Below are 24,451 nucleotides of genomic sequence, written 5' to 3'. Positions count from 1 at the left end.
GTGAGTCACGCGGTAGTCACAGGGATTGTGGTCTGCGTGTGCCTGGCCTCTGGAACTCCCTGCCCACCAGGAAAGCAGCCAGGCCACGGTCTCATTCAATCTCCTCTTTACTGTGGATGTCACGGTCATCATCACAGCCACGTGGAGGGGCACACAACTTTAACCCCTGTGTACCGAGGGGAAGGGTAGGGGCCTTTGGGGCTATAAAACTAGCTATGTACACAGAGCATTCCAGGAGAAAGCCACCCCAAGCACGTGCATGTGCAGGCACGGTGGGGGTGGGGGTCTGGAGCCCAGGTGGGACTGTGTTGGTGTGGGGGGGAAGGTGAGCATTGTGCATGTGAGGACGTGCCAGGGAAGGGCTTGGGAGACAGCTGGTCTCTGGGTCCTCCCAGGTTCCTCCACTTTAAGAGATTGGGGTGAGAATGGGCTCCTCCTAACCTTGACCTTCAAGCTTTGGGTGGAGGGAGAAGCTGCAGGACCAGGTACGCACCCAGGGGCCCAAGGGTGCAGCCCCTTTCTCTACCCAGGAATAGCCAGCCCCTTCCTAACGCTGACGCTGGACCAGGTCTGGGGTGCACGGGCTGGGGCGGGGGGTAAGGCCAGCAGGGTATCCACTTGGAAGGCCCAGGCTGTGGAGGGCCGGGAAGGAGACCCAGGACCCCTGGCAGAAAAGTGGCAGCTCTGGTCTCAGGAGGAGGACTGCCATGGAAACATAGGTCTGGGACACCCCATCAGGTTGGAGACATCCCCCCATCTGTAGGCCTTGCCCACAGAGACTGAACACCAGGGAGACCACCTAGGGGTCTCCATGGAGACAGAGATTGGCACTTAGGGACCGCCACAGACTGGTTACCGCAGCGCTTTCCACAGAGACAGAAGCTGGTCATCAAGGAGAGCCCTCCCCACACCTGGGGGGGCGGGGAGGGTCACCATGGTGGCCAGTTCCAGAGGCAGCAGTCCATCCTCTCCAGTGCAGGGGGCTGGGGCGGCCCCTAGCTGATGCGGTACGTGGACGTGTTCTTCGGCTCTGTGCTGGGCACACACCAGTCACCGGCCTCCTGGATGGTCTGGTAGTGGCGCCAGGCTGACTTGTTGTAGACGGGCAGGCGTTCCACTGAATCCGTGGACAGGGCCTAGAGAGCACCAGGGTCAGTCTGTCCTGCTGCCCAGGGCCTTACCCACTTTTTGGTCAAACCTTTGCCCAGGGTGAGTTGTGGTGGTATCTGACCAGTCAGCCCAGCTTGGTGCCAGCCACCGGCTGAGATAACCAGCCCCGGCCCAGAAGGACCCATGGGGGGACCCGTCCTTTCCGTGTCTTGCTCCTGCACCTTCAGGAAAGCTACCCACTCACGAGGTCAGGGAGTTAGATGGAAGGTGGGCCGTGACCTTGAACAGGGTCACCAAGTTGGAGCCTCAGTCTTGCCCTGAGCTGAATGATAGGTTCTCTATGGCATCCCCCCTCCTTCTGGGTCTAAGGAGTCCAAGGCCCCCAGAACAGGGGGCTCAGCCATGGGCCACAGACTTCCTTAAACTGCCTGCCAAGTTGGGAAATGTCTACAGGTTAGGGAACAGTAGCTTTGCTCTGATTCTCCATCTGGAGTCAGGAGACGAGTGGAGGGCTGGAGAAGAAACCTAACAGCAGGCTAACCTGCCAGCACCTCCTGCAAGCCGGGCCCTGCAGGGACACTCACCTTGAGATAGATGACAGCGTCAGTCCCAAAGCCCTCCATGGAGAAGAGCTGCAGGTCTCCCTGGAAGTACTTGGCATAGAGGCGGGAAATGGGGAGCCCATATCCAAAGCCAGCCTACAGGGTGGGGGAGGGGGCAGGAAGGGAGCGTCATGAGGAGGCTGGTGCTGAGCCTCCTAAAGCTGGTGTTGGTGCTCCTAAAGCACCAACGTGCTGAGCTGGGGTCCGACCAGGGGAGTCCTAGAATCTTCCAGGGGTGAGGGAAACCAGTCAGATGGAGCCAGAAAGGCTGAACAGTCTCAGCTGGGGGGTGGCAGGAAGCAGGGATGGCAGAGGAGCTCAGCCCTGGGAGCCAGTGGGTCTGGAAGGGTCCTGGGGCTTGTGGGTCTCAAGTTCCCAAGCCCGGCCCCACCTGCTCTGCTGGGAATGAGAGAGAGGTGCTCATGAGTGGCATCTGTAGGCACTAGGGGGAGAGAGAGAGCTGAGGAAAGGTGACAGACCCACAGGTGTGTGTGGGGGGGTGGCAGATGCAGGGGGCCTGGAGCAGAATAGGTGATTGGACACCACATACGGTCACACAAGAACGAAGACCATGGAAGGTGAGGAGGTGAGAGGGGAGGGCGGTGACGGTTTTATATGAAGAGCTGAGAAGACATGCATCCTATAGGAGGTGGGGGGCACTGGAGGAAAGCCATCTCACCAGCGGGGTCCCTCCAGTGCCGGGCTGGGGGGTGGGTGCTGTGGAGTACATGTAGCTGAAGAGTCGCTCAATCTTCCTCAGGGGGACTCCCCCACCTCGGTCACTCATCTGTGAGAGACAGACATGGCCTCAGTGCTCATGCCCCCTACCCTCTGACACCCCAGGGTCTTCTCTGAGCCCATCTCCTGGCAAGTCCCCACCCCACTGCTCTCTGGCTCCTGAATCAAAGGGTCACATACTTTGATGGACAGATCTTCCTCACCCAAGGCCACCATGACCTTGATAGGTGGGAGGACAAGGCTGGACTCGTGGCTTTCCACAGTTGCACGCATGGCATTCTGTGGAGGGAAAGGCAGAAGAGACGAGTGAGGGTGGCCTGGCCCTAACCACCCCCCAACACCGCCGAGAACCATTCCCCTTACCTTGAAGAGTTCAAAAAGCATGTGGTAGAGGTGAGAGGGGACATAGACCATGTGAATTGGCTGTTTGGAGTTGGATGCTGCTGTAAGTCAAGACCAAGGATTAGGAAGTTGTCAAGAGGTCACCATTCAGCATTCATTGACTCAGCACCTAGCACCTAGCACTCAACCACCCATTTATCCTCCAACCATCTGCTGGGCCATTCATCTGGCATGTGTTCATCTAGCTATCCATGCATTCAGTGTCCGTTCAACCATCTATCCATACAGTATCCATCCATCCGTTCATCCATCCATCCAACCACTGTATCCATTCAACATCCACTAAGTCTTCTATCTACCCATCCAGGGTCCATTCAACCATCCAACTGTCCCTCAACTATGTATCTGTTCAAACATCTATCCTTCCCATCGACCCATTGATTCACAGAGTACAGATCCAGCCTTCCATCCATCCGCTGTTTACCTAGCCCCTTCATCCATTCAAAAAGCACCTATCCAGCCTATATGCAGCCTACTAGCATTCACCTGGACACCAGAATCCCCTGGAGAGCTTTTTAAGACAGTGGGGAGAGGGGAGGGGTGCTGCACCCGACACCAGCACTCTGCCTCTCAAGGATCACTCTAGCCTGGAGAGCTTCTTGGTGTTAGGGCCTGCATGTCATTTCCTGTTGCCTAGCACAGGGCTTTGTAGCGGGAGCTCAATAACTGCAACGGATTAATGAGTGAAGGAATCTCAGCGCCTATACTGGGAGTGGGGCATGAAGAGGACTAAAATTCCGCCCTACCCTCTCAGAAATTAGCGTCTAGACAAACGCACAACTGACTTTTATGTTGCATGTTGTACCCGGAGTGCATGCTAGGCTCCACACTTGACCCTAGGGATACTGAGGTAAAGTGGCCTGTCTCTGCCCCCAAGTAATTTAGACAGTGCATTACAGAGGCACACCCCAGGAAGCTGGGTGCTTAACTGTGTTTTCTGGGAAATCTGGGAAGGCTTTTTGGAGGACCTGGACTTGAACTGGGCCTTAAGGACGTGGGCATCGTGACTTCCAGGCATGAATCACCTCAGGTTTCTGGCGCACAGGCTGGGGATGGCCGAGCAGCAGGTAGGGGGAAGGGAAGGGTAGAGAAACTTTCAGATCCCTGATCCTCCTCTCCCCTATGCCCCTGGCTTATCAGTAGGTCCTGACCTCTCTACCTCCAAGATATTTATCAAATCTACCCCCTTCTTTCCATCTCTGCTGACTGCCCCTCCCCTGGATTCCTCCAGTGATCTCCTAACTGGCCTTCCTGAGGTCTCGCCCACCCCCTCCAACCTCTAAATTTTTTTATTTTTTTATTTTCTTTTTTTTCCTCTAAATATTTTTAGAACGTAAGTCAGACCCTGGCATCACTGGGCTTAGAATCCTTCAATGGGTTTCCTGCTGCACACAAAATCCCAGCTCCTGTCTGTGGCCCACGGGCTCTGCATGCCTCGGCCCCTGTCTCCAACCCCTCCCTACCCATCTCCCAGACCCCTCACCAGGTCCTGCTGGTCCCTGACCACCCAGCCCACCCAAAGTAGGACCGCCGCAGCCATCCTCTCCTATCCATTCTTCCCCTCCTCTTTTGTAATAGATACCCCCTTCCCCAAACTTCCAACAGGCACGTGGCCGCCCAGCTAGAGACTGAATGCCCAGCCTCCCTGGCAGCTAGGCATGGCCAGGTGACAAGGGAGTGACTGTCCCACCCCTGGGCCCTGCCTTCTACATCTTCTTCCTCTTCTCCAGCTGTATCTGAGACAGGAGGGTGGGTAGCCAGCTTTGACTATTCCACCCTAGGGGCTGGAAAGAGGGAGGCCTCTCTTTTCATTAAGCCACTGTTATCTGGATTCTGAAAAGGCAGCCAAACAAATATAAATAATAATATATAATAATTACTATTATAATAATTATATTATTAATATTAATAAATAATTAATAATATATAATAATATAATAAACCCTATCAAATACATGCCCCATCCCTGTCATGTGACCTTGTCTTGTTTCCTCCCTGTCACTTGTCACCTTCTGAAATCAATTTGTTTATTATTTGTTCACTGGCTAACTGAAGCATTCCCCAACCTCCCTGGCATCAGGAATGTAACCTCCATGAGAACAGGAACCTTCCCTTGTGTGTTTACTGCTTAATAAATACTTAGCAAATAAGTTAGTAATAATACTGCTAATAATAAGTCAATAATAGCTCTGCTTCTGTCCCATCCAATTCTTTTCCTGACTCCTCATCTCACCTTCCTTTCTCTCTGAAGCCCCTTAGACAGACAGACAGACAGACACACACACACACACACACACACACAGAGCCTTGCTCACTCACTATTGATCTCCTGGATCTCCAAGTCAGGAGAGGCCATGTAATACTTGTCACACAGGAGCTTGGCCATATCATAAGCATCTGAGAAAAGAGAGGGACATTCAGGGAATGGGGCTGTCCACCCAGCAGCAGTTCTCTTGGTACTGGCACGGGGCATCACCAATATTAAACCCAAGTGGACGAGTGGGGAAAGGCTCATCCTCTGGCCAGGCAGCTTGGAGGAAGTCTCTGGAGCTCATCCGTGGGCCAGCATGGTGGGGACGGCTTACCTTTCACCACCTCAGAGACATTGCAATTGGGGTCAATGCTGCCGATGTGTTTGGGATGGGCTGGGTTGGTGCTGCCGTCAAAAATCAGGGCTGTGGGGGGAAGGAAGGGTGCTGTTGGTGGGGCTCATCCCCTGCCCTCAGAGCTCTCCAACTCCACCTCTCTTCCCACCACTAGGGCCCCTCCATCCCAGACTTGGGCCATGTCTGGGCTGTTTGCAGACCTGAAGTGTTCCTCTCAGAGGGCCTCGTCCCCCACACAGCCCACATTCCATTTCTACTTCCTTTTGCTCCACCATTTAAAAATAATTTTACCATCCTGCATCTGAAGTTATGTGAGCGTGAGGAACTTGTATAATTTTCAATTGGTTGTAATTTCTCAACAATCACAGTGAATACTCCGGGATGAGGAAACTTAAAACAACAAACTATTTCTGAATACAACAGAGTTCTGACGAATACCACATCGAACACTTGGTAAGAGGCGACAGAATGTCGCATTCTGTAAGCGTTTACACCAATACACCTCAACCCTGCTGCCTGCTTCCTCCTGCCGTGGAACCAGGGATGCCCTTTCAGGTCCGGAGCCCCCTCAGCCCCGCTCACTGTGCTGGTTGATGAGCATGCGGATGGAAATGCGGCTGAGGTAGAAGCGGTCCAGAAAGTACTGGATGTTCTGATTGGAGACTGGGTCGTCGCCATAGGTGTCCTTGTACTCCAGCACGCCCTGCGCCATGGTGGGCACCACGTCATTGTGGCGGTTCCGGATGGTGACCAGGGCATCAGTGAACCTGCAGGACGTGGCAGCGTTGGGCCCCACCTGGGCCCAACCCTGGGGTGCCCTCAGATGCATCCCCACTTCTGACTCCTCCACGGGTATTCATTCACTCCACCCTTCCCAATCTGACGGACACAAGTGCCCTCCCCACTGTTTCCAGAGCCCACCCTGAGTCTCCCACTGCCAACCCGACAGCTGGGAGCTCTGCAGGAGCAGGAGCTTGGAACTCTCAATCAGACTCAGGGACATCAAGGCCAAGGGCTAACTTCCTCCTCAGACTAGATATCCTTGAGGCTAGGGATCATTTTTTTCATCTTCCTAACATTTCTGCCTCTGGGTTGTGACCCAGTGCCCCTTGTCTGCACCTGCCCTTCTGCCCCCAACTGGGGCCCTCACTCACTGGCTCAGGGTACGATGGTCCTCGGGGTCCTTGTCCAGGAACTCCATGATGTCCAGGAGACTCTGGACATACCTGTGCGCAGGGGAGAAGGGGACATCACCTCAGCTCCAGGCCAAGCTCAGCCCTCTTCCCACCTGACTCAGCCACCCCCGCACCTGCCCTGCCCCTACCCTGGGCAGCAGCACACAGAGCTGCCCTGTTTGACAGGCTAAGCCACACTTTTTCTCAATTCATTTCATCTGTATGCAAGTCTCCCTGACAACACAGTGAGTTATGTAAGAACATCTCTCATTTGCTGGTCCCCCTCATGGCACCTTTGCTTTGGAATCTAAGAATAGCAGCCTTAGGAGGGCACTGGAGATCATCCCATCCCCAGGGGCTCGTGGATTACTGACCAAGAGTTCACAGTGAGAGAAGCTGGGGCAAGTCACTTAACCTCCATGAACCCCTTCATGGAAACAGATCCTAATATTTGTCCTGTAAGGTTACTGTTGCATCCCATGGGGCACGGCTGGCAGAGTGGCTGGCCTAGGGCCTGTCACAGATGAGGGGCTCAGTGAGCACTGTAGCCTGACACTCTGGGCTGGGTACCAGGGGCTGTGCAATCTGCCCAGGGAACTGGATTTTAAATGGCAGGTGGGAAGGACACAGGACTGGGGCAGGCATGCCCAGCTCTGACCACAGGTGGGGCTGGAGCCCGCGGAGAACCAGGACAGCCCCTGCCACTCCAAGGCCCAGCAGAAGCGTGTGGCCCTCCTCTGCATGCCCCACCTGCAGGCGTGGTTGGCAGGCTGATTTCCCCAGAACCTGGGTAACCAGTGGAGTGGTGCTGGGAAACTCTAAACTTGGGGCAGCAGGGGGGCCAGCCTGTCCAAGGGGGTCAGGCTCACCTGTGGCAGCAGACAGTACCAACTTAGAGCCACTGTCCCCCTGCCCCCATAAGCCAGGACCCCCACGGTTTCCCTGCTAACATGCCCAGGTCCACAGGTTGTTCTCCTGGGGAAGGCCAAAAAGCTGAGCCTGTCTCTGGTAGAAACACTTCGAGCCAGCAGGAAGGAGGGGGTGCCAAGAGCCCTGGGGCAGAGGGCTCTGTGGCCTAACAGTCTCTTTAGAAAAGGCCCCTCCAGGGCAGGAGCATCCCTGTGTCAAGGTGCTTTGACCTTGACAGGTAAGAAGGACAGCGATTAGCCCCATTTTACAGGCCCCTCAACGGAAGCCCAGAGCAGTCCTACATGTGGCTGGGAGGGGGAGTCCTGAAGACTCAATCCTCCAGCACTCCTGCTGCCACGAAGCACTGGGTCTGCTCAGAATGCTCATCTCCATGTCCCTCAGGGTCCCTCCGCCCAAAATACCTCCCCCACGAACCGCTGCTCTTCCCTCTCTCGCTTCGGACATTAGAGGAGAGGGTGGGAGTGCTGGCTGGGGTGCTGGTTCTGCTGAGTCTCACTCGGGCTGTGTGGCCTGGGTGGGTCATGGAGCCTCTCTGGGCCTGAGTTTCCTCCTCAGGAAAGTAGAAGGTTTCGTACCTACCACTATCACTGCCCTTCAGTGAGGGTCAAAGGTGATAATTAGCACGGTGCCCAGCATGCAGTGCGCACTCTCTAGATGTATGCCCTTGTTATGAATGGTGGTTTGAACATCGGTCCCAGTTGAGCGCATCCTCTGAGCCCCCATGAGACATCTGACACCCTCCCTCTGGTCGTACTGAGCATTGGTTCTGAGTCTCGTTTTAATCAAGCTCTGGACAGCCACCATGCTCTGGATGGCAGGAATGGGGTGTCCCAGGCCTGGTGCTCCCTGCCAGCCCTCCCCACTCAGCCGAAGAGACCAGCTTCCCACCCCACCCCCCACCCCACCCCATCCCTGTAGCCCCAGCAGATAATCAGAGAAGCACTCCAAAGGCCTTGCCTCAGGCTCCCTGGAGAGGAATGACAGTCAGGCTTAAGTCACTTAAGGAGTGACTGCTAGTGCCTGCCTGTGCCCAGGGTCTACACAGGGTCTCCCATCTCCCAGCAGGCTTGAGGAGCCTGCAGTATTTCCCTTTTGTGTAGACAAGGAAACCAGCCCAGAGAAAGCAGGTGACATGGCCCAGGCCACACAGCAAAGGGCTGTGCCGGTATTCAAACCCATGTCTATCTGACTCCCAGTCCACATCACATGGCCAACTGCTCACTCACCATCTACACTGGTCCTAACGGTGCTGCGCCCAATGTGATGGCTGTCGCCAGCCTTGGACAGGGCTCGGCTCTGTGCTTGCCTGCTCCCCTAATACCCAGTGAGGTGGGTGTTCCTGCTGGCCCCATTCTACAGATAAGGCAGTTACTGTACAGAGCTGGGCTTCTCGCCCACAGGCCGTGCGCCTCCAAATCCCTGCCCACCACACCCACGCCCAGGATTAAGCTTCAGGCTCATGATTCTGGGAAGGAGAGGGGGTTTGGGGAGAAAACCTGCAAGTGTGTAAGGCTGGGGAAGATAGAGCAAGGGGAAGAAGCCAACTGGAGAGTGGGGCCCAGAACCCCTTCCAAAGATGGGGGTGGGGGTGGAGGGGGAGGCAGGGAGGGAAGGGGTAGGAGATAGGAGGCCCTGCCTGCTGGGCCAGGAGGTGAAGGGGTGGGCAGAGTCCCAACGCAGGGGTAAGGCCAGGGCTGTAGCTACTGGCACCACCCCTCCAAGGCTGCCTAATGGACCCTAGGGAACAGCAGTGGGGCCTGGTCACACGGCCAGTGAAGTAGAGTAGGGTGCCAAGATGGACTGGCAACAGGTCCATGAGTACGGGGAGAGTGGCCAGCCTCAGGCCCCGGTCTCCTGGACTATGAAGCAGGGTTAGTTTAGAACCCCTGCCCGCGTCCCTCGCAGGGCCATTCCTTCTGGAGAGTGGTCCCAGCTCTGCTCTTGGGAGGGAGAGAAGACAGGAAGGATCTTCCCAGAGGACCCTGACCCTGGCCTGAAGCCTGCGGAGGCTTGGCACCCCTGATGTTATCTGCAGGCAAAATTTGGTCCTAAAGGGAGAGATACTGGGGAAGGAGTAACATTGGCTCATCGGCTGCCCACTGCAGCAAGGGACAGAAAAAGAACCGGGCTTGGACTTGGGAGGCCTGAAATGGCAGTGCAGTAAGAGATGCGGGGTTTACTTCCCCCCTCGGCCGGACAGAGCAGGCCCAGCAGGCAGTGGGGGCCCAACTGCCCCCGGCATAGGCTGCCCTCGGGAATGCCTGGGCCTGCTGACCTCAGCAGCAAATCAGACCACACAGGACTCCTGCCTTCTAGGGCTTTCTAGTCTGCCCAGAGCCCTGGATTTGGGAGGCAGGGGTTGGAAAGTGTAGAGAGGTGGAGGGGGTGTGTGCTTGGTAGTGTGTGCGTGTGTGTGTGTGTGCGTGTACCTTGCACTACTATCCATAGCCATTGGGAATAAAGAGTATGAACAAGGCAATGGCCATCTGAGGGGAGGTGACAGATCTGTCCTGCACCTGGAAGCTGCTCTTTGGAGGGGTGCTGAGTGCAGGCTCTGAGCCAGGCAGACTTGGGTCCTGTGGCCAAGAGGCCACTGAACTGCTCAGGTCTCTGGCTCTAAAATGGGGTTCAAAGCACATCCTCAGTGTCAACTCTGATTATGGAAGGAGAGGCCAAGGGGTTTGGTGAAGATTTGACTCCAGCCCTGGTCCTGTGCCTGGTGTGGCTCGAGCCCTGGGTGCCTAGAGCCTCTACCATGGTGGTGGTTCTCTTCAAAGTCTGTGGTTCCCACAGGGTGGGGATGTGGGTCCCCCACAGGCTGCATTTGGGGTCCACACTCCTCACCAACAGGAAGTGCTAGCCATACTGCCTCCTGCCCCTTTCCCTACAACCCCTGAAAGGCTCTTAGTGAGAGGAGTGACTCACTGTCATCTGATTCTACTCTGCAGCTCTCACTTAACACCTCCCCACACACGCTTTCTGGAAACACGCTCCTACCGGCTCCAGGCCCTCCTCAGGCTGGCTGTTTACCCTGCTCTGTGCTCCAGCATCCCTAGCCGGCAAGCACGTTCCAGTAAGGTGAACCCTACTGTCTTGAGCACTTGCTGGGGGAGCCTGGCAATCTCTGATCCAGGTCACTGCCCCAGAACACAGCACTACTCCTCTCCCCTCACAAACGCAGCCATCAGATCACACAGCCTAGGCTGGAGTCCCAGCTTGCCCACCTGATGCCTGAGTGATCTCAGACACATATTCTAACTTCTCTGAACCTCAGTCTGTTCATCTATGAAATGGAGGTAATGACAAAGCTTACGTCAGAAGGCTGTCGGGACAGCAATTGAGTTAATACAGGGACATGGCAAGAAGAGTTCCTGGAGGACGGCAGGCCCTCCAGGTCTGTTTGCTTTCGCCATTGCCATCGCTATGATGACCACATTGTCTAAGAGAACCTTGGCCACAGTCACAGATCTGTGGCCTGGAGGCACTGCCATCCGCTTGTATTGACAGTTCCATGCACTAACTGTGGTGTTTGCCCTTAGAAACAGAATGGAGCCCATTTTACAGGTGAGGAAGCCAAGGCTCAGGGAGGCCAGAGGGTTTGCTAAGGATTAAGTGTCCAGCAAGCAGCAAAGTCGAGCCTCAAAGTCAGGTGGACACTGCCACCAATGGCCAGGGCTTCCTACTATCTTCCAGTCACTTCCAAAACAGGCTCCCTCCGCACCAGGTCTGTCTGGTTGAAACAATTTATCAGGCTTATTTAAAACCAGGAATGCTCAACTTGTCCACAGTGAGTCTTGCCTAGAGCCTCTCTGCAGCTGAGGAAAAACTCCATTAGCCATCAGCACATCTTATCGCTACTACTGCAAATAGCATTTGTACCAGACTTTTCCATTTTCCAAAGGGGAGCATTTGCTACTTACTCATCAGACTCTGAGGGTAGTGGTCCTCTTGCCGGGCTCCTTGGTGCGGTGTCCCCCCTCCTCTCGTGCAAACCCTACCCACCTGTACCACCTCTACATCCAAGCTGGCAATGGGCTCTCCTGGAGGAGGTCTGCACTCTCTCACAGGCGGCCACCTTGTCCCCATCAGAAAGTCCCTCCTCCTCTCAGACCTCACTCTCTTGCTGCAGCCCATGATGCCCATTCTCTGGAAACAACTTCAGCAGGCTTTGGTCAGTGCATCAGGACACTCCAGCAATTCCACGGCCTGTTCTCCACTAAGCTGAATCCACTGGGAAGTGTTTTCTCTTGTGTAACTTCACTCCATCCTGCTGTTGCTGGACATTTCCTCCCTCGAAGCTTGGAAGTAATGACCAACACAATCCCACACACATGTAACTGATTTCCAGGAATGGCCTCTGCAGGGGCCTGGGGCTTCATGGGCAGTTAGGCAGCTCCCTGCTCCCCCACACCCCAACACACATCCCCTGGCTCTCCTAGGAACACAGCGTCCAGGGAGGGGCCCGAGAGGGCCTGTCCTGGAGTCAGGGGCCCGCTGGAGAGGCAGCCAGGCCAGTCAGCCAAGCAGAGCTGGAGGAGGAGTGGGCAAACAGATGGCACCTTCTGTCTCCTCCCCGTGACTTCCCTACCACCCTGCAGTGGGAAATGCTGGTTGGCTCAGATGTCCTGGACTTCTGAGGGCCAGAGCCCAGCGGGGGGTGACCTGGTTGAGCTATAGGAATGCCAGGCCCTGCCCACTACCCCATCCCCTTCACAGCTCGCACCGAAATCGCTACAGGCACAGAGTGAGGTTGTGGAGGCCCTCACTGGGCCCTTACCTGCCTCCACACCCTGGCACAAGCAGTTCCAAGGCCTGGAATGCCCATCCTTTCCTTCTAGGTCTAGGCTCACTCAGGCACCCTGTAAGGCCCAGAGACATGCCACCTCCTCCATGCATCCATTCCAACTTCCCTACAACTCTCCGATTCAACTAACATTCACTGTGCGCCTATTATGTGCCTGGCCTCCCGCACAAAACACTTTTCTTACCGTGTCTCATTAAGTCAGAGTAAGTCCTGCATATGCATATTCATCCATAGAAACAACGCTGGAAGGGCACCAATAAAATCTTACCAAACTCTAAGTGTTTGGTCATGGGGTGGAAGGCAGTGGTTGGCATTCTCTTCCGTTTTCCTATGTTTTCCAAGTATCAAAGGGGACATGTTACACTTCCACAGTGAGGAGGAAAAGAACCCCAATTTTGTTACTTTTAAATACTAGTTTGACTCTTAAGTAAAAGTAGCTCTTTAGCAGCTCACTGCTCCTACCACCATCCACCATCCTGGGCTCTCAGTTTACCCACCCTTCTGCTCCCCACAAGATCACAGGCTCCCCGAGGGTAGCCACTGCTACTGCTTTACTGTTCCCAGCGTGGAGCTGGCTCATGGCAGGTGTAGGCCCCTGCTCCTGAATCCATAGGGAACCATAGTTATACCACACCATTGCCAGAAGAACTAGCAAAGGGTTTCTGCACAGGTGCCACCAAAGGCCAACCAGATTAACCATTTGCATGCCAGTCACACAGCAAACTCCTCTTTGTTCTTCATGTGACCAGCCGTTGGTTAATGTCATCTAGTTACCTAACCTGGGACAGAGTTCTAGAGTGACCTTTACAGAGGATTTTCTGCTGCTACTGCTGTGATTTTTGGTCTTTGCCCCTCCAAAGTTCTCGGGGGCAGGTACTGTGCCATCTTTGTGTCTGTTTTCCAACATGACTGGTAGCTTGGATCATATAATTTGAAAATTCATTTCTCCCTGTTTCTGTTTGTCTACAATGTTGCCTTGTTTTGGTTGGGATCCTGGGTTTCTAGAGAAAGAAGACTGGTAAGTATAGGGCTAGCCCACAGGCATGGAGGCTAGGAACTTTATCTCAGGCCCTGCTCTGGCTTAGCATTCCACTTGGCCTTGGGCAACTCTTCAGCCTTTTAGAGCCCCTGTGACTCCCCTCTGTGCCCACCTCCCTCAAGGCTGCCAGGAGCACAGAGATTCTGGGAGCCTAGCAGCATCTAGCAGTAGAATGAAAGGAGGTGCAGGGACCTGGCCAGGGGTCTCACCAGCTTTGGACCAGCTGCACCGAGGGTGTGCTCAGCACTCGGTCGGGAAGCAGGTTGATCTCCTTCATGATGTTGGCCAGGCGCACAGGCAGCTCCTGCCTGAGGAAGGTGAATGAAGTTTTCTCACAGGCATTGCTGGACCCTGGAGGGAGAGAGAGAAGTGAGCCAACAGAGCTGCAAACCACTGGAGCCAGAGGTCATCTCAGGGATCAGGACAATTAAATCTTTCATTTCCTGAGGGTTCAGAGAAGTGATCAGGGCACAGAGCCAGGCAGCTCTCCTAATCCCCTGTAGTGCTCCCACCTCCACACCACCCTGCCTAATCAGGCCTGGCCTTGTGTCCCCTCCCCTACCCCCTGCTGGCCTTCAACCGCAGGGGATAGGGCCACTTCCAGGCCTACCTGGAGCCACCTCTGGCCTCAGTTACCTCACTTCTTCACTTTCTGTCTCTCTTAGCAAATACTTGCTTTGTGGAGTGGAAGGGGAGAGGTGGATCCGGGTGGGCAGAGGAGCCTGGGAAAACCATCCTTTCCCAGGTCTGGGCCTGCCTAAGGGATGCTATGCCTCGACCACAGCAGCTACAGGGACCCAGTGTCATTTCTGGCCCAGTCCATCTTTACCCAGGCTGGTCTTGATGACCACTGTAGAGTTGTCCTTATGTTAATGCTCATGTGTGAGGCACACAGGGCCCAAGAATGAGAACCCAAGTACCTTGGTCCTTGGTCTGGCTTCAAGATGAAGATGGGGTGGTAGACTGAGGCCATGGCCTAGAGTCAGAAGACCTAGATGCTAGTCTAAGTTCTGCTTCTGAGCCTGCCACCTAGGGCATGTGACTACCCTTCTGAAGATCTCTTTCCCCCACTGTACTACAAGTGGACCAAACGCTACTGTGAACCCCACCTGGCCCATTTATATAAGCAGGGTCCAGTTTAAACCGGACAACTACTGGTGGCTAGGAATGGGCCCTGGGGGCTTTCCTACTCTGGAATAGCTCAAGTAGGGCAGGGGGACAGGCAGACAAGTCCTGGGGAACAGGGGCCCTCTGTCCTACTGTCACTTCCCCACCCCCCTCCCATCAGTGACGCAGCTGTAACTTGAGCCAGGCACTGTCTCTTCAACTCCTAAGAGACCTGGGCACCCCCTCCTAATCCCCAGCTGGCACCGTGGAAATACCGCGTAGACAGACAGGGCCCACACAATGCCTGTTTCAGTGGCTACATTGGCACAGCCTTGCTTCTGCTCCAGAGGCCCCCCCAGAGCGTTGCTGGTGGGTGATCCTGGCCCAGGAAGCTAGGGGCAGCCAAGGCTGCCAGCCTCCTGACTCCACCTCATGGTGCTCCAGGCCTGCGCCCTGTTGGGGACAGGAAGCCAGGCCCAAACAGATTTGCTCTTCAAGTGTCCTTGCCTACTGGGACAGCTCGGGGCCCGCTCCTTCAGGGGGTGGAGGTATACTGATCATCGACCTCCTTCCTGCTGACATTTTCTGAAAGAGCGGGGTCCCCACCTGACCCCGGGGTGCCCAGCCCAGCCCAGATCTCCTTCCAGATGTCTGCATCTACTAATCTTGCCTTGTTACTCCCACCAGCATCCCCACCCCATTTCCTCTCCATCTCCAGACTCTTTGAGTCACTAGGACAACCACCATTAACCCTTTTTGTCTGGATATACCCCACTCCCTTCTGGCCCTAACATCACCACCTTGCCTGACTGTCCCTTACTCTGCAAGACCTCTGCACAGTCCAGCAAGACACTGGGACCCCTCCTTCTCAGTGCCCCCACTTCCCACTGACAGCCCGGTAGAGAGCTCTCCCCCAGGGTACCTTAACCCTTTCAGGGCCGGCCCCTGCCCCACCCCACGCCTTAACCCTTCCCTGCCTGGACCCCTCCCAGCAACCCTTCCCAGTCACGCAGGGCCTCTCTTCTCCGCGTTGATCCTTCAAGACCAGGGTCTCCCTCACTCACCGCCCCCCCCGCGCCCCGCTGGCCCCCAAGTCCAGCCGCCACCCCACCCCACCCCACCCCACCCCCCGCCCACTCCCTACCGAAGTCCAGAAACTGCTTTATGGACAGCGGGGACGGGGAGAACTTGCTGAAGTGCTCGATGTACTTGGGCGCCCCTGCGAGGGACGCGTTCTTCAGCAGCGCGCGGACCCAGCGCATGGCGGCGGCGGCGGCGGCGGCGGCGGCCGCGGCTCGGGCTCCGGCTCGGGCTCCGGCTCGGGGTCCGGTCCCCACCGCGAGCGGCGCGGCCGCTTGGCTCGGCTCGGCCCAGCCCGGCCGGCACACGGGACCCGCCGCCTCCTCCCCGCCCCGGCCCGGGCGGTCCTCCCCGCCCCGGCCAATCGGCTTGCCGCGGCGCCCCGGCGGCGCCAATGGGCGCTCACAAACAACCCGGGCCGAGCCAATCGCCTCTCGCCCCGGCACGTGGCTCCCCTGGGCCCGCCCCCTTAACCCCGTCCTCGCCCGGGCGGCCTGTTGTTTTCGGGAGGCCGCGCGGAGAGTCCGCCTCCCGCGCGCTCGCTCCGCCCGTGCCCCCTCCCGGCCGAGCCCCGCTCCACCCCAGGCTCCGCCGACGTCGGTCGTTCCTGCCTGTCCCCGGCCTCTCCCGCGCCCCCCGCCCCCAAATCTCCGGGACTCGCCTTCCCTGCGATCGTCTGGGCAGCTTTCAACGAATCCCTTCCCTCCCGAAGGGACCTGTTCCAGCTGCTCTTCCCCGCTTGCGCTCCCTGGGGGGACGGGTCACTGTCATCCAGACTGGGAAAGTTTGCAAACTTCGGGGTCAGGATGCACGCCCGTGCTAACCCTCCGTGTAGACAAGCACCCCAGCACTTCCACAAAGATCCAAGCGGCTCCGGAAAACACGGCGCCCAGAGTGGAAACCCCAACGCAGGCCTGGCGGCGGCGGGGGCACCCTTAACATCGGCGCTGGGAGTGCAGTTCTCAACACTTTAATTATTCTCTAATCATTTGACCTTAGAAAGCGACCATCTTCGCACTGGGGTTCCTTAGAGAGAGGTCCTGGCAGGTGATCTGCGCGGGGGACCTGGGAGCCATTCCTGCGCCAGCGTCCTGCGCTCTCCGGCTCTCTCGCAGGAAAGGAGCGCGAGTTCTTGCGGTGGAACGTGGTACGTGCTGACCCCCGCCTTTCCCTTTGATGTCCCCCCTTCTTCACTGTTCGCTCCCTGGGCCGCACCGACCAAGTGCCCGATATGTGCTGGGCTTTGTGCTGAGAACAGGAAAACCACAAAGGATAAGGAAGTAGTTTTTTCCCTCAGCCATTTGTTTTCTCAGTTTGGGAGGTAGCGGCCTAAGTAAATAGGTCGTTACTGTGTAACAGAATGTGATTACGGTCAACACCAGCTGTGCCCAAGGCTTTGCCACGGAAGGGACTCTTAACTGAATAATAGCCTGCGTACCAGGCACTGTTTGCATACATTAGCTCCTTTAATTCTCCAGGTGTCTCTCTTGTGCTTTATTATCCCCATTATATAGATGAGGAAACTGAGGCTCAGGGATCATTCTCAAAAGCAAATCTGAACTTGTTTACAGACTTTTTCAGGGGCTCTCTTACTGGAGGCTTTCCAGCTCTTGCACGATCTGCTTTGGCTTAAGTCTCCAGCCTCCTCTCTCCACGTCGCCCTGCTTGACTCCCAGCCATACTTATCTACCGCCTTGAGCAACCTCCAGGCTCCAAACCGTTGCAAATGCTGTCTCTTCTGTCTGGATAATTCTTTCTCCTCACTGCCTATCCATTCTTCAAGGCTCTGACCCTGCCAGGCTGGGTTATGGGCTCCCTCTAAAGGCTTCTTAGACCTCCCCAAACTTTTCTTTAAAGATTTTATTTATTTATTCATGAGACACAGAAGGAGAGAGAGAGAGAAAGAGAGAGAGAGAGAGATCAGGCAGAAGGAGAAGGAGGCTCCATGCAAGGAGCCGGATCCCGGATCCCAGGATCACTCCTTGAGCCAAAGGCAGACGCTCAACCACTGAGCCACCCAGGTGTCCCAGACCTCCCCAAACTTAACACCATTTGGCTCTTATCAAATCTGGAAATCTGGAAATCGTTTGCTGACTCATCTGTCTCCTCCACTAGACTTTAAACTCCAGGAGGGCAGGGCTGTCTGTGTCTGTGTAATTCACTGCTCTATCTCCAGCACCAGGCACATAGAAGGGAAAAGAGCATGAATAAAGAATTGGGACCACCAGGGAGGCATGCCACAGAGTTATCAGGGAGGACCACCGAATATCCTTCCAGCAAGCAATTAAATCATGCACTATGTTGGTGAGTCAGTCTTCAAGTTGCCCAGAGGAGCATACAGGATGCTTGCGTGTAAAAAGCCCAGTCCTGTACCTGGCACATAGTAAATAATCAATAACAGCTATTACTGTTGTCCAAATTTAAGCAAGGAGGGGCACCTGAGTGGCTCAGTCGGTTGAGCATTGGACTCCTGGTTTTATCTCAGGTCATGTTCTCAGGGTCATGAGATTGAGCCCCATGTTGAGCTCATAAAGGTATCTGCTTGAGGATTTTCTCCCTCTGCCCTTCTCCGTGTGCATGCTCTCTCTCCCTCTCTCTCTGTCTCTCTCTCAAATAAATAAATAAAAAGATAAATAAATATGGGACGCCTGGGTGGCTCAGCGGTTGAGCATCTGTCTTTGGATCGGGTCATGATCCTGGGATCGAGTCTCACATTGAGCTCCCTGCATGGAGCCTGCTTCTCCCTCTGCCTGTGTCTCTCCCTCTCTCTGTGTATCTCATGAATAAATAAATTTTAAAAATTAATCTTAAAAATTGTTAAGTAACGAGGAAAAGGCAGCAAACTCTGAGGCAAGGTAGAGGAGAGAGAGAGATTTCTTCTGATCCTCTCCTTAGTGCTGGACCTTTATATTGTGGCCTCTGCTTGGATCAAAATTCCTTCTGCAGAGATTGCTGCAGGGTGATAATGGGAGTGGTATGGGGTGGTCAAGCTAGGTTAGAAGATGCTGAGGTTAAACTCCCACCAACCTCCCATCCCACACCCCACCATGGCCTAATTTCCCACTACATGTACAAGGAATGTTGGGGGTTGCTCTCAAGGACTCAGATTGGGGGAAAAAAAAAAAGGACTCAGATTGGCAGACGTTTTATCTCAAGGCAGGGTTCTACAGCGGCAGAAGGGAGAAAACAAAACTGGGAGACTCCCACCCAGCAATTAACAGTATGAGCCCAGAATTAAGCCACTTCTCTCCTGCTCACAACTCATTGGCTAGAATTTAGTCACATGACCTTACCCAACTAGGAGGGCCCAGGAAGTGCATTCCAGCTCTGTGTCTAGAGGGGGAGAATCACCTTATGGGTCCTTTTAGTGACACAAAAGCCAAGACCTTCTTTGGGAACAGTTTGGAGGTCCTACAGCTCCAAGGAGCTCTAGAAGCTTGACATTATTGAGGACCCTTTTATATAAGTGGGTATTGCTGCATCTCTGCCATTATGTTTCTTTCATAACAGTGTAACACCAGTCCTGGAAACAACTACTTATACTGGGAGGGTGGGGAGGAGAGACTGTTCTTATCCAAGCATAAACTGTCACACACCCATACACTCAAGCACACACAAAAGACTAGGGGCTGTGGGGCACCTGGGTGGCTCAGTGGTTGAGCATCTGCCTTTGGCTCAGGTTATGATCCTGGGGTCCTGGGATCCTGGGGTCCCTGCTTCAGGGTCCCCACAGGGAGCCTGGTTCTCCCTCTGCCTATGTCTCTGCTTCTCATGAATAAATAAATATAATCTTTTAAAAAAGGACTAGGTGCTGAGCCTGTGAAGCTGGCCAGAGGGATGTGCAGATCCCTTAGATCCCATCTTTCTTAGGCAGGAATTGGGGGTTTCCATTACTGGTTCTGAGAGCTCCAGGTAGAGGCTGGGATTTTCCTGGAGGAATGGGACCTTCCACCGTTAATCAACCCTGGAAAGGACAGTCCCAGCATAGAAAGTGAGGGGCAGCAGAGGGCAGACACTGCCACTAAGAGGCAGGTTGGAGGACACCCAGGCAGACATCAGGAGGGGCTCCTGGGAGAAGAGCCTGGGTCCATGGACTTTCAGAGCAGCTGAATCGAGGATCTGAGCCTTGGCTTCTCTCTGAGTAGTAATTTTCAGCCTTCAGTGAAGTCTTCCAAAGGTCATAGCTTTGAGGACAACTAACAGAAGGACCTATGTCACAATTAGGACAAAGAAGTCATGGGGACAGCAGCCTTGCTTCATCCTCCCAGGCCTGTGTGGAAGGGTGACCTTAGGAAGTGGAGGGTTTGGTGCAGTGCAGTGGGCTATGGAGGCTGGTACTGAAGCACTCCCAGAGGAAAGGCCACAAGACTAGGACTCCAGGTACTCCTTCCCGGACACTGGGGGATACCATGATGTTTCAATCTTTCCAGTCTTAGGTCACTGGTTTACCCTTGGATCCACTCATCGTGGTGTCCAGGGATGGGGGTGGAATTGAGCCATTGAAAAACAGGCTCTTATCTGACTGGAGCCACTGGATAAGGGCTCTTGGCTCTCCACCCTTGCACCCAGCCTCCCTCCACCACTATCCAGGACTACCCACTTCTATAGCAAAGTAGTTTCCTGCCTCTTCTGGATCCTGAATATCACCTCCTTGTCCACCAAGGAGGCCTTTTGGATTCTATCCAATCTACTCAGGTCTCGTCCCTGACTTTATGTTCTGGATCTCAGGTATATGTCCACAACCACCCCGTAGATCAGGACATCCCTGAAAGCAGGGATGGGTATGTCCTGTATACATCGTTACTTTCCCCATCTCTAAGATCCCTGCACCCAGCATTGTCCACCTAGGGTCAGGTGGATGGCATCACTATCCAACAGACTGACGTGGGGTTGGAACAAAGTGGGGGCAGTGAGTAGAGGCCAATGCAGAGTATACAAACCGGGAGCTGTTTATTGGTTGCTGTGAGAAGCCTATATACAAAGAAGGCACAAGGAGGGGGAGGGAGCTCCCTGCTACAGTACCATGGAAGGACTGGAAAGGGGGACTGCCAAAAGGCAGGGGTCAGGAGAGGTTTCCTGGAACCAGCCTCAAGTTCTAGAATGGGCCTTAGAACTTAGCCAGTGGGGGAGGAGGCAGAGCTAAGTTGGCTCTGAAAGCCAAGGACAGCCAAGAACTCCACTTCTAGGTCCCCTACCCATGGTCAGTGAGGGCGGAATAGGTTCCAGCCGATGGCGCAGGAACAGGGCTCCCTCCCTGTTCTACATTCAAGCGTCGCTCCCTCCACGATCTTGTCTGGGTGGGGGTAAGGGTGGTCCCTCCGGGCCTTCAGGGGCCTGGATGGTAGTGGTCAGTGAGAAGTGGTATCTCCTCTAGCCTTCCAACAGCTCCTTGGTCCAGGACTGGTCCTCTCCTCTGTTGAGCATCCCACCGTGCTCCCAGGGAAGTCCCGCTGCAGTCTGCCAGGCTGTCCGGTGGCTTGTCTGTATTTCTTCCTTCAGACTGCATTCCTTGCCAGAATGCAATCTCCTCCAAGGAGAAGCTTCACAGAGAAGGAAAGCCATCCCAGGACCTTCCTTCTAGTTCACTCTGCTCATGGGTCTGAGAATGCCAGGTCCTGCAAACGCCACCGTGGGCAAACCTGAGGCGGGCCCCCACTCTGGCACGACTACCGGGAGCTTCGACTGGGGGCCTGGTGCCCTGTTCCCTGTCAGTAGTTTTAGTCTTAATAGCAGAGTCAATCCAGTGACTATGGCTCAAGATGGGTCCAGTGTGAATCAGGGGAGGGTGTCACCACAGTGCAGGCCTTTTCCTCCTGGCTCTGGTGGAGGCCTCTGGCTTGATTTTGGCACAGGCAGAGGCAGGGACACACATCCGTGCACCATCCACAGTGCACAGCATAGGCCACAAGTGATGGGACCCCCATGTGTCCAGGGCACAGGGCTTCGGTATGCTCGGCACTGTGGGGCCATGGCCTTAGCCCTCCTGTGGGGAGAAGCCTGTGGCCAAACAGCACATACACGTGCTTGAAGAGCTGTGTGTGCCCGCACCTGATGGTGCCAGCCAAAGGCAGTGGCCCCTGTGGACTGTCAGGGGCATAACTTATGATAAATAGAAGGGGCATGGGGGGAGCAGGGCTGAAATCAGGAAGGACGTCAGTAGTATCGGTCCCGAGTCTGCCAGCTCGTCACCCAATGCTTCTTGGTAGGCAGGGTGCTCCTTGGAGGTGGGTAGCGCTCCTCCTCCCGGATCCGCACTGCGTGGTACTTGGGCATGATCCGGTAATAGCGGGTCCGTTTAAAGAAGTCACACTGGAGTGGGGGTAGGGGGAGACGAGGAAGGGGCATCAGTATCCAGCTCTGGAGGTTGTGGGAAGATGTGCCTAGCCCCTTCCTCTCCCACCCAGAGGCCAGAGCCAGGACCCCTGACCCAAGCATGTGCCATCTCCCTGCACTGTGACAGGGAGGGCCAGGTTGCCCACCCTCGGCCCCAGAGGAAGGAGGAGCTGAGGAAGGCAGAGAAAGGGAGGTAGCTGGACACAGAGGGGCGGTCACTGAGGTTGTGGACAGGATGGCTAGAGAGCGTGGTGGCTGACCCAACCACACTGTGGGGGTCAGGGGGGGTCAGTGTGTCACCCTGGAGGGGCTCCGAGGAGCAAAGGTGCTAGTTCCAGGAGAAGGCCTCCATCTCTGGAGGTGGAAATGGAAGCACAGAATCACTGGAAATTTGCTGTGTGACCTAGAGATGGGGCCTAGCTTGGGCTTTGCTTCTTTTCCGATCCCCAAAAAGCAAGGGGGGGCATGGAGAGCATTTTATGGCTCCCTCTTGGGCTCCAGATCTCTCCAGGGGAGGCAGTTTTGAGACATCTTGAACTCTGCCAGGGCGTAGAAGGAGACTGTGGCCTGCTCTTTGGGGAGGTGGCAGGGTAGAGTGAGGTGCAGAGAGGGCCCACAAGGAAGAAGAGCAGATAGGACAGAGTCAGAGGCCCCAGCCAGCTGTGCAGCTCAGGGGAGAGGGCCCGGAGGCCGCGTTACCCGGGTGGGCTGGGGGCAGGGGGCTGTCCCCCGTCAGTAGTCGTCGGTCAGCCTCTCTGTCTCTGACGGCTGGCTCTTCATCTCCGCCTTCTGCCTCTTAGCTTCATACAGGGCGCGAGTGCGGGCTCGCTTGAAGAAGCCGCACTACGGAGGGGAGGAGGTGGGGATGGGCCATCAGGGGGGCGCTGGGGCTGAGGGCTGGGGAGCCTGGATACCTGGGTCCCAGCCCTGCTTGGTGGTTTGGCCAGCAGCCAGAGCTCCTGGCTTCCCTTTCAGCTTTGCAGGTCCCCCCATTAACCAAGCAGGAATGTCCTGGTGGGTGAGGTGAGGATAGAAGGTGGGGGGCAGGACACTGGAAGCTGGGGAGAAGGTACGGTCAACATGGGAGATGGGTGGGGGTGGGGTGGAAGTGAGGAATGGGATGAAGGGAGAGCTGGTGAGGGTCCACTGGCAAGAGGTCCTAGAGTGGAAGTCTCAGTGGTGGTCTGGGGGGGTCCTAACCTTCCACAGCAGGAGGATGATCAGCCCCAGGAGCAGCAGCCCGGCACCCACAGCCACAAGCACCAGCCACAGCTCGATCTCCGCTGGCAGCTCCTCCACCAGGTCAGAGTCAATGTCCACGGAGAACTGGCAGGAGTAAGGAGAGGCTCAGCCCTGTATCCACCCCTAGACCCCAAGCTCATCCATCCTGTCCCAGCAGGGCCCAGGACCCTGCTGCTGTTTGACCTATGACCAGCAGGGGGCACTCAGGGACCAGAAAAAGCCCCTGCCTGCCACCAGACAGCAGCAGATTCCTCCAACCTCTGCTTTTCCCTAGGTGCAGACCTGACTCCAAAGGACCAGCTTCAGATCTGGGATGCAGCCTTGAAACCCACACACTGGGGCTTGAGTACCAGCTCCATCCTTGATGAGCTGTGTGGCCCTGAACAAGTAAGGTCACCTCTCTGAATCTCCATTTCATGCTCTCTGATAAGGAGATTATAACGCCTACCTTATGGTATAGCCAAGTGGTCAAGAGCTAGACCAAGCCAAGTGGGTTCTGGAGTTAGACTACCTGGGTTCAAGCCTCCACTGTGCTATTCACAGCTGTGTAACCTTGGGCAAGTCACTTAACCTCTCTGTTATTCACCTGTAAAATGGGGATTATCAGAATGATACCTACTTCATAGGTTGCTGGTAAAGATTAAATGTGTTTAATGTCAGTAAACTCCTTTGAGCAATATCTGGTACATAAGCAGCACTCCATAAATATTTACATAAAAACAAAGAATGCAGAGTATATAGTACCATTATTTTTCTTCCCTACAATGGATACACACACACACACACACACATTATAAAATTATAATACATACACTACAACATATATAATCATACATTATAATATATACAATGTAAAATACATATAATATATATTATTAATATAATTATGATATATTATACAATATTGTCTATTATATACTATTATAATGTGTAACATACATAGTATATGTTATATATCATATGTAGTTTTTAAATCATGTGTATTATAACAAGATTATATTACATATAGTATATTTTATATATATTGAGAGAAAAAATTTTTTATGATTATATGTGATTATTTCTTTAAACATTTTTAAGGTTTTATTTATTCATGAGAGACAGAGAGAGAGAGAGAGAGAGAGAGAGGCAGAAACATAGGCAGAGGGAGGAGAAGCAGGCTTCATGCAGGAAGCTCAATGTGGGACTCTGGGATCACACGGAGCTGAAGGCAGATGCTCAACCACTGAGCCACCCAGGCATCCCTCTTTAAATATTTTGACTATTATTTTTGTTTAAATAAG

General features: G+C 54.7%; 2 protein-coding genes across 6 annotated transcripts in view; both read right to left on the bottom strand.

Annotated features, from left to right (window-relative positions):
- Positions 1-89: 89 nt before the first annotated feature.
- Positions 90-16,802, bottom strand: PDK2 (pyruvate dehydrogenase kinase 2). 5 transcript variants are annotated; one of them, XM_038547639.1, is made up of 11 exons: positions 16,588-16,802; positions 13,616-13,757; positions 6,613-6,684; positions 6,041-6,225; positions 5,438-5,548; positions 5,172-5,249; positions 2,814-2,893; positions 2,631-2,729; positions 2,392-2,499; positions 1,695-1,808; positions 90-1,136 (listed from the first exon to the last, which is right to left on the bottom strand). In XM_038547639.1, exons 2-11 carry the CDS (start codon positions 13,681-13,683, stop codon positions 996-998), a joined length of 1,056 nt encoding a protein of 351 aa, XP_038403567.1. In that variant the 5' UTR covers positions 13,684-13,757; positions 16,588-16,802; the 3' UTR covers positions 90-995. The 5 variants fall into 5 exon arrangements, with proteins under 5 accessions (XP_038403567.1, XP_038403565.1, XP_038403566.1 ...); XM_038547637.1 differs by lacking the exon at positions 16,588-16,802 and adding an exon at positions 15,658-15,823 and having other exon boundaries at positions 5,438-5,527; XM_038547638.1 differs by lacking the exon at positions 16,588-16,802 and adding an exon at positions 15,658-15,823 and having other exon boundaries at positions 2,814-2,890; positions 5,438-5,527.
- Positions 16,803-20,519: 3,717 nt separating this feature from the next.
- Positions 20,520-24,451, bottom strand: part of ITGA3 (integrin subunit alpha 3) — a 29,808-nt gene continuing 25,876 nt past the window's right edge. Inside the window, exons 24-26 of the mRNA XM_038546032.1 lie at positions 23,127-23,252; positions 22,626-22,769; positions 20,520-21,902 (exon numbers count right to left, since the gene is read on the bottom strand). Of these exons, the coding sequence (XP_038401960.1) occupies positions 22,659-22,769; positions 23,127-23,252 (237 nt within the window). The 3' untranslated portion in view covers positions 20,520-21,902; positions 22,626-22,658. The remainder of the gene's footprint in view (positions 21,903-22,625; positions 22,770-23,126; positions 23,253-24,451) is intronic.

Source organism: Canis lupus, chromosome 9 (assembly GCF_011100685.1).
Source record: "Canis lupus familiaris isolate Mischka breed German Shepherd chromosome 9, alternate assembly UU_Cfam_GSD_1.0, whole genome shotgun sequence".
Classification (NCBI taxonomy): domain Eukaryota; kingdom Metazoa; phylum Chordata; class Mammalia; order Carnivora; family Canidae; genus Canis; species Canis lupus.
The sequence above is the reverse complement of the archived record's forward strand: the minus strand, read 5'-3'. Positions and strand labels throughout refer to the sequence as shown.

What these genes read in the sequence shown, in the direction of transcription:
- PDK2 (XM_038547635.1), bottom strand. Translation starts at nt 15,775, where the DNA reads ATGCGCTGGGTCCGCGCGCTGCTGAAGAACGCGTCCCTCGCAGGGGCG. An exon ending in TGTCTCTGAGGTGGTGAAAG is followed by an intron (nt 5,250 to 5,437) that starts GTAAGCCGTCCC and finishes CTCTTTTCTCAG; the next exon opens with ATGCTTATGATATGGCCAAG. An exon ending in GCACTGGAGGGACCCCGCTG is followed by an intron (nt 1,809 to 2,391) that starts GTGAGATGGCTT and finishes CCCACCCTGTAG; the next exon opens with GCTGGCTTTGGATATGGGCT.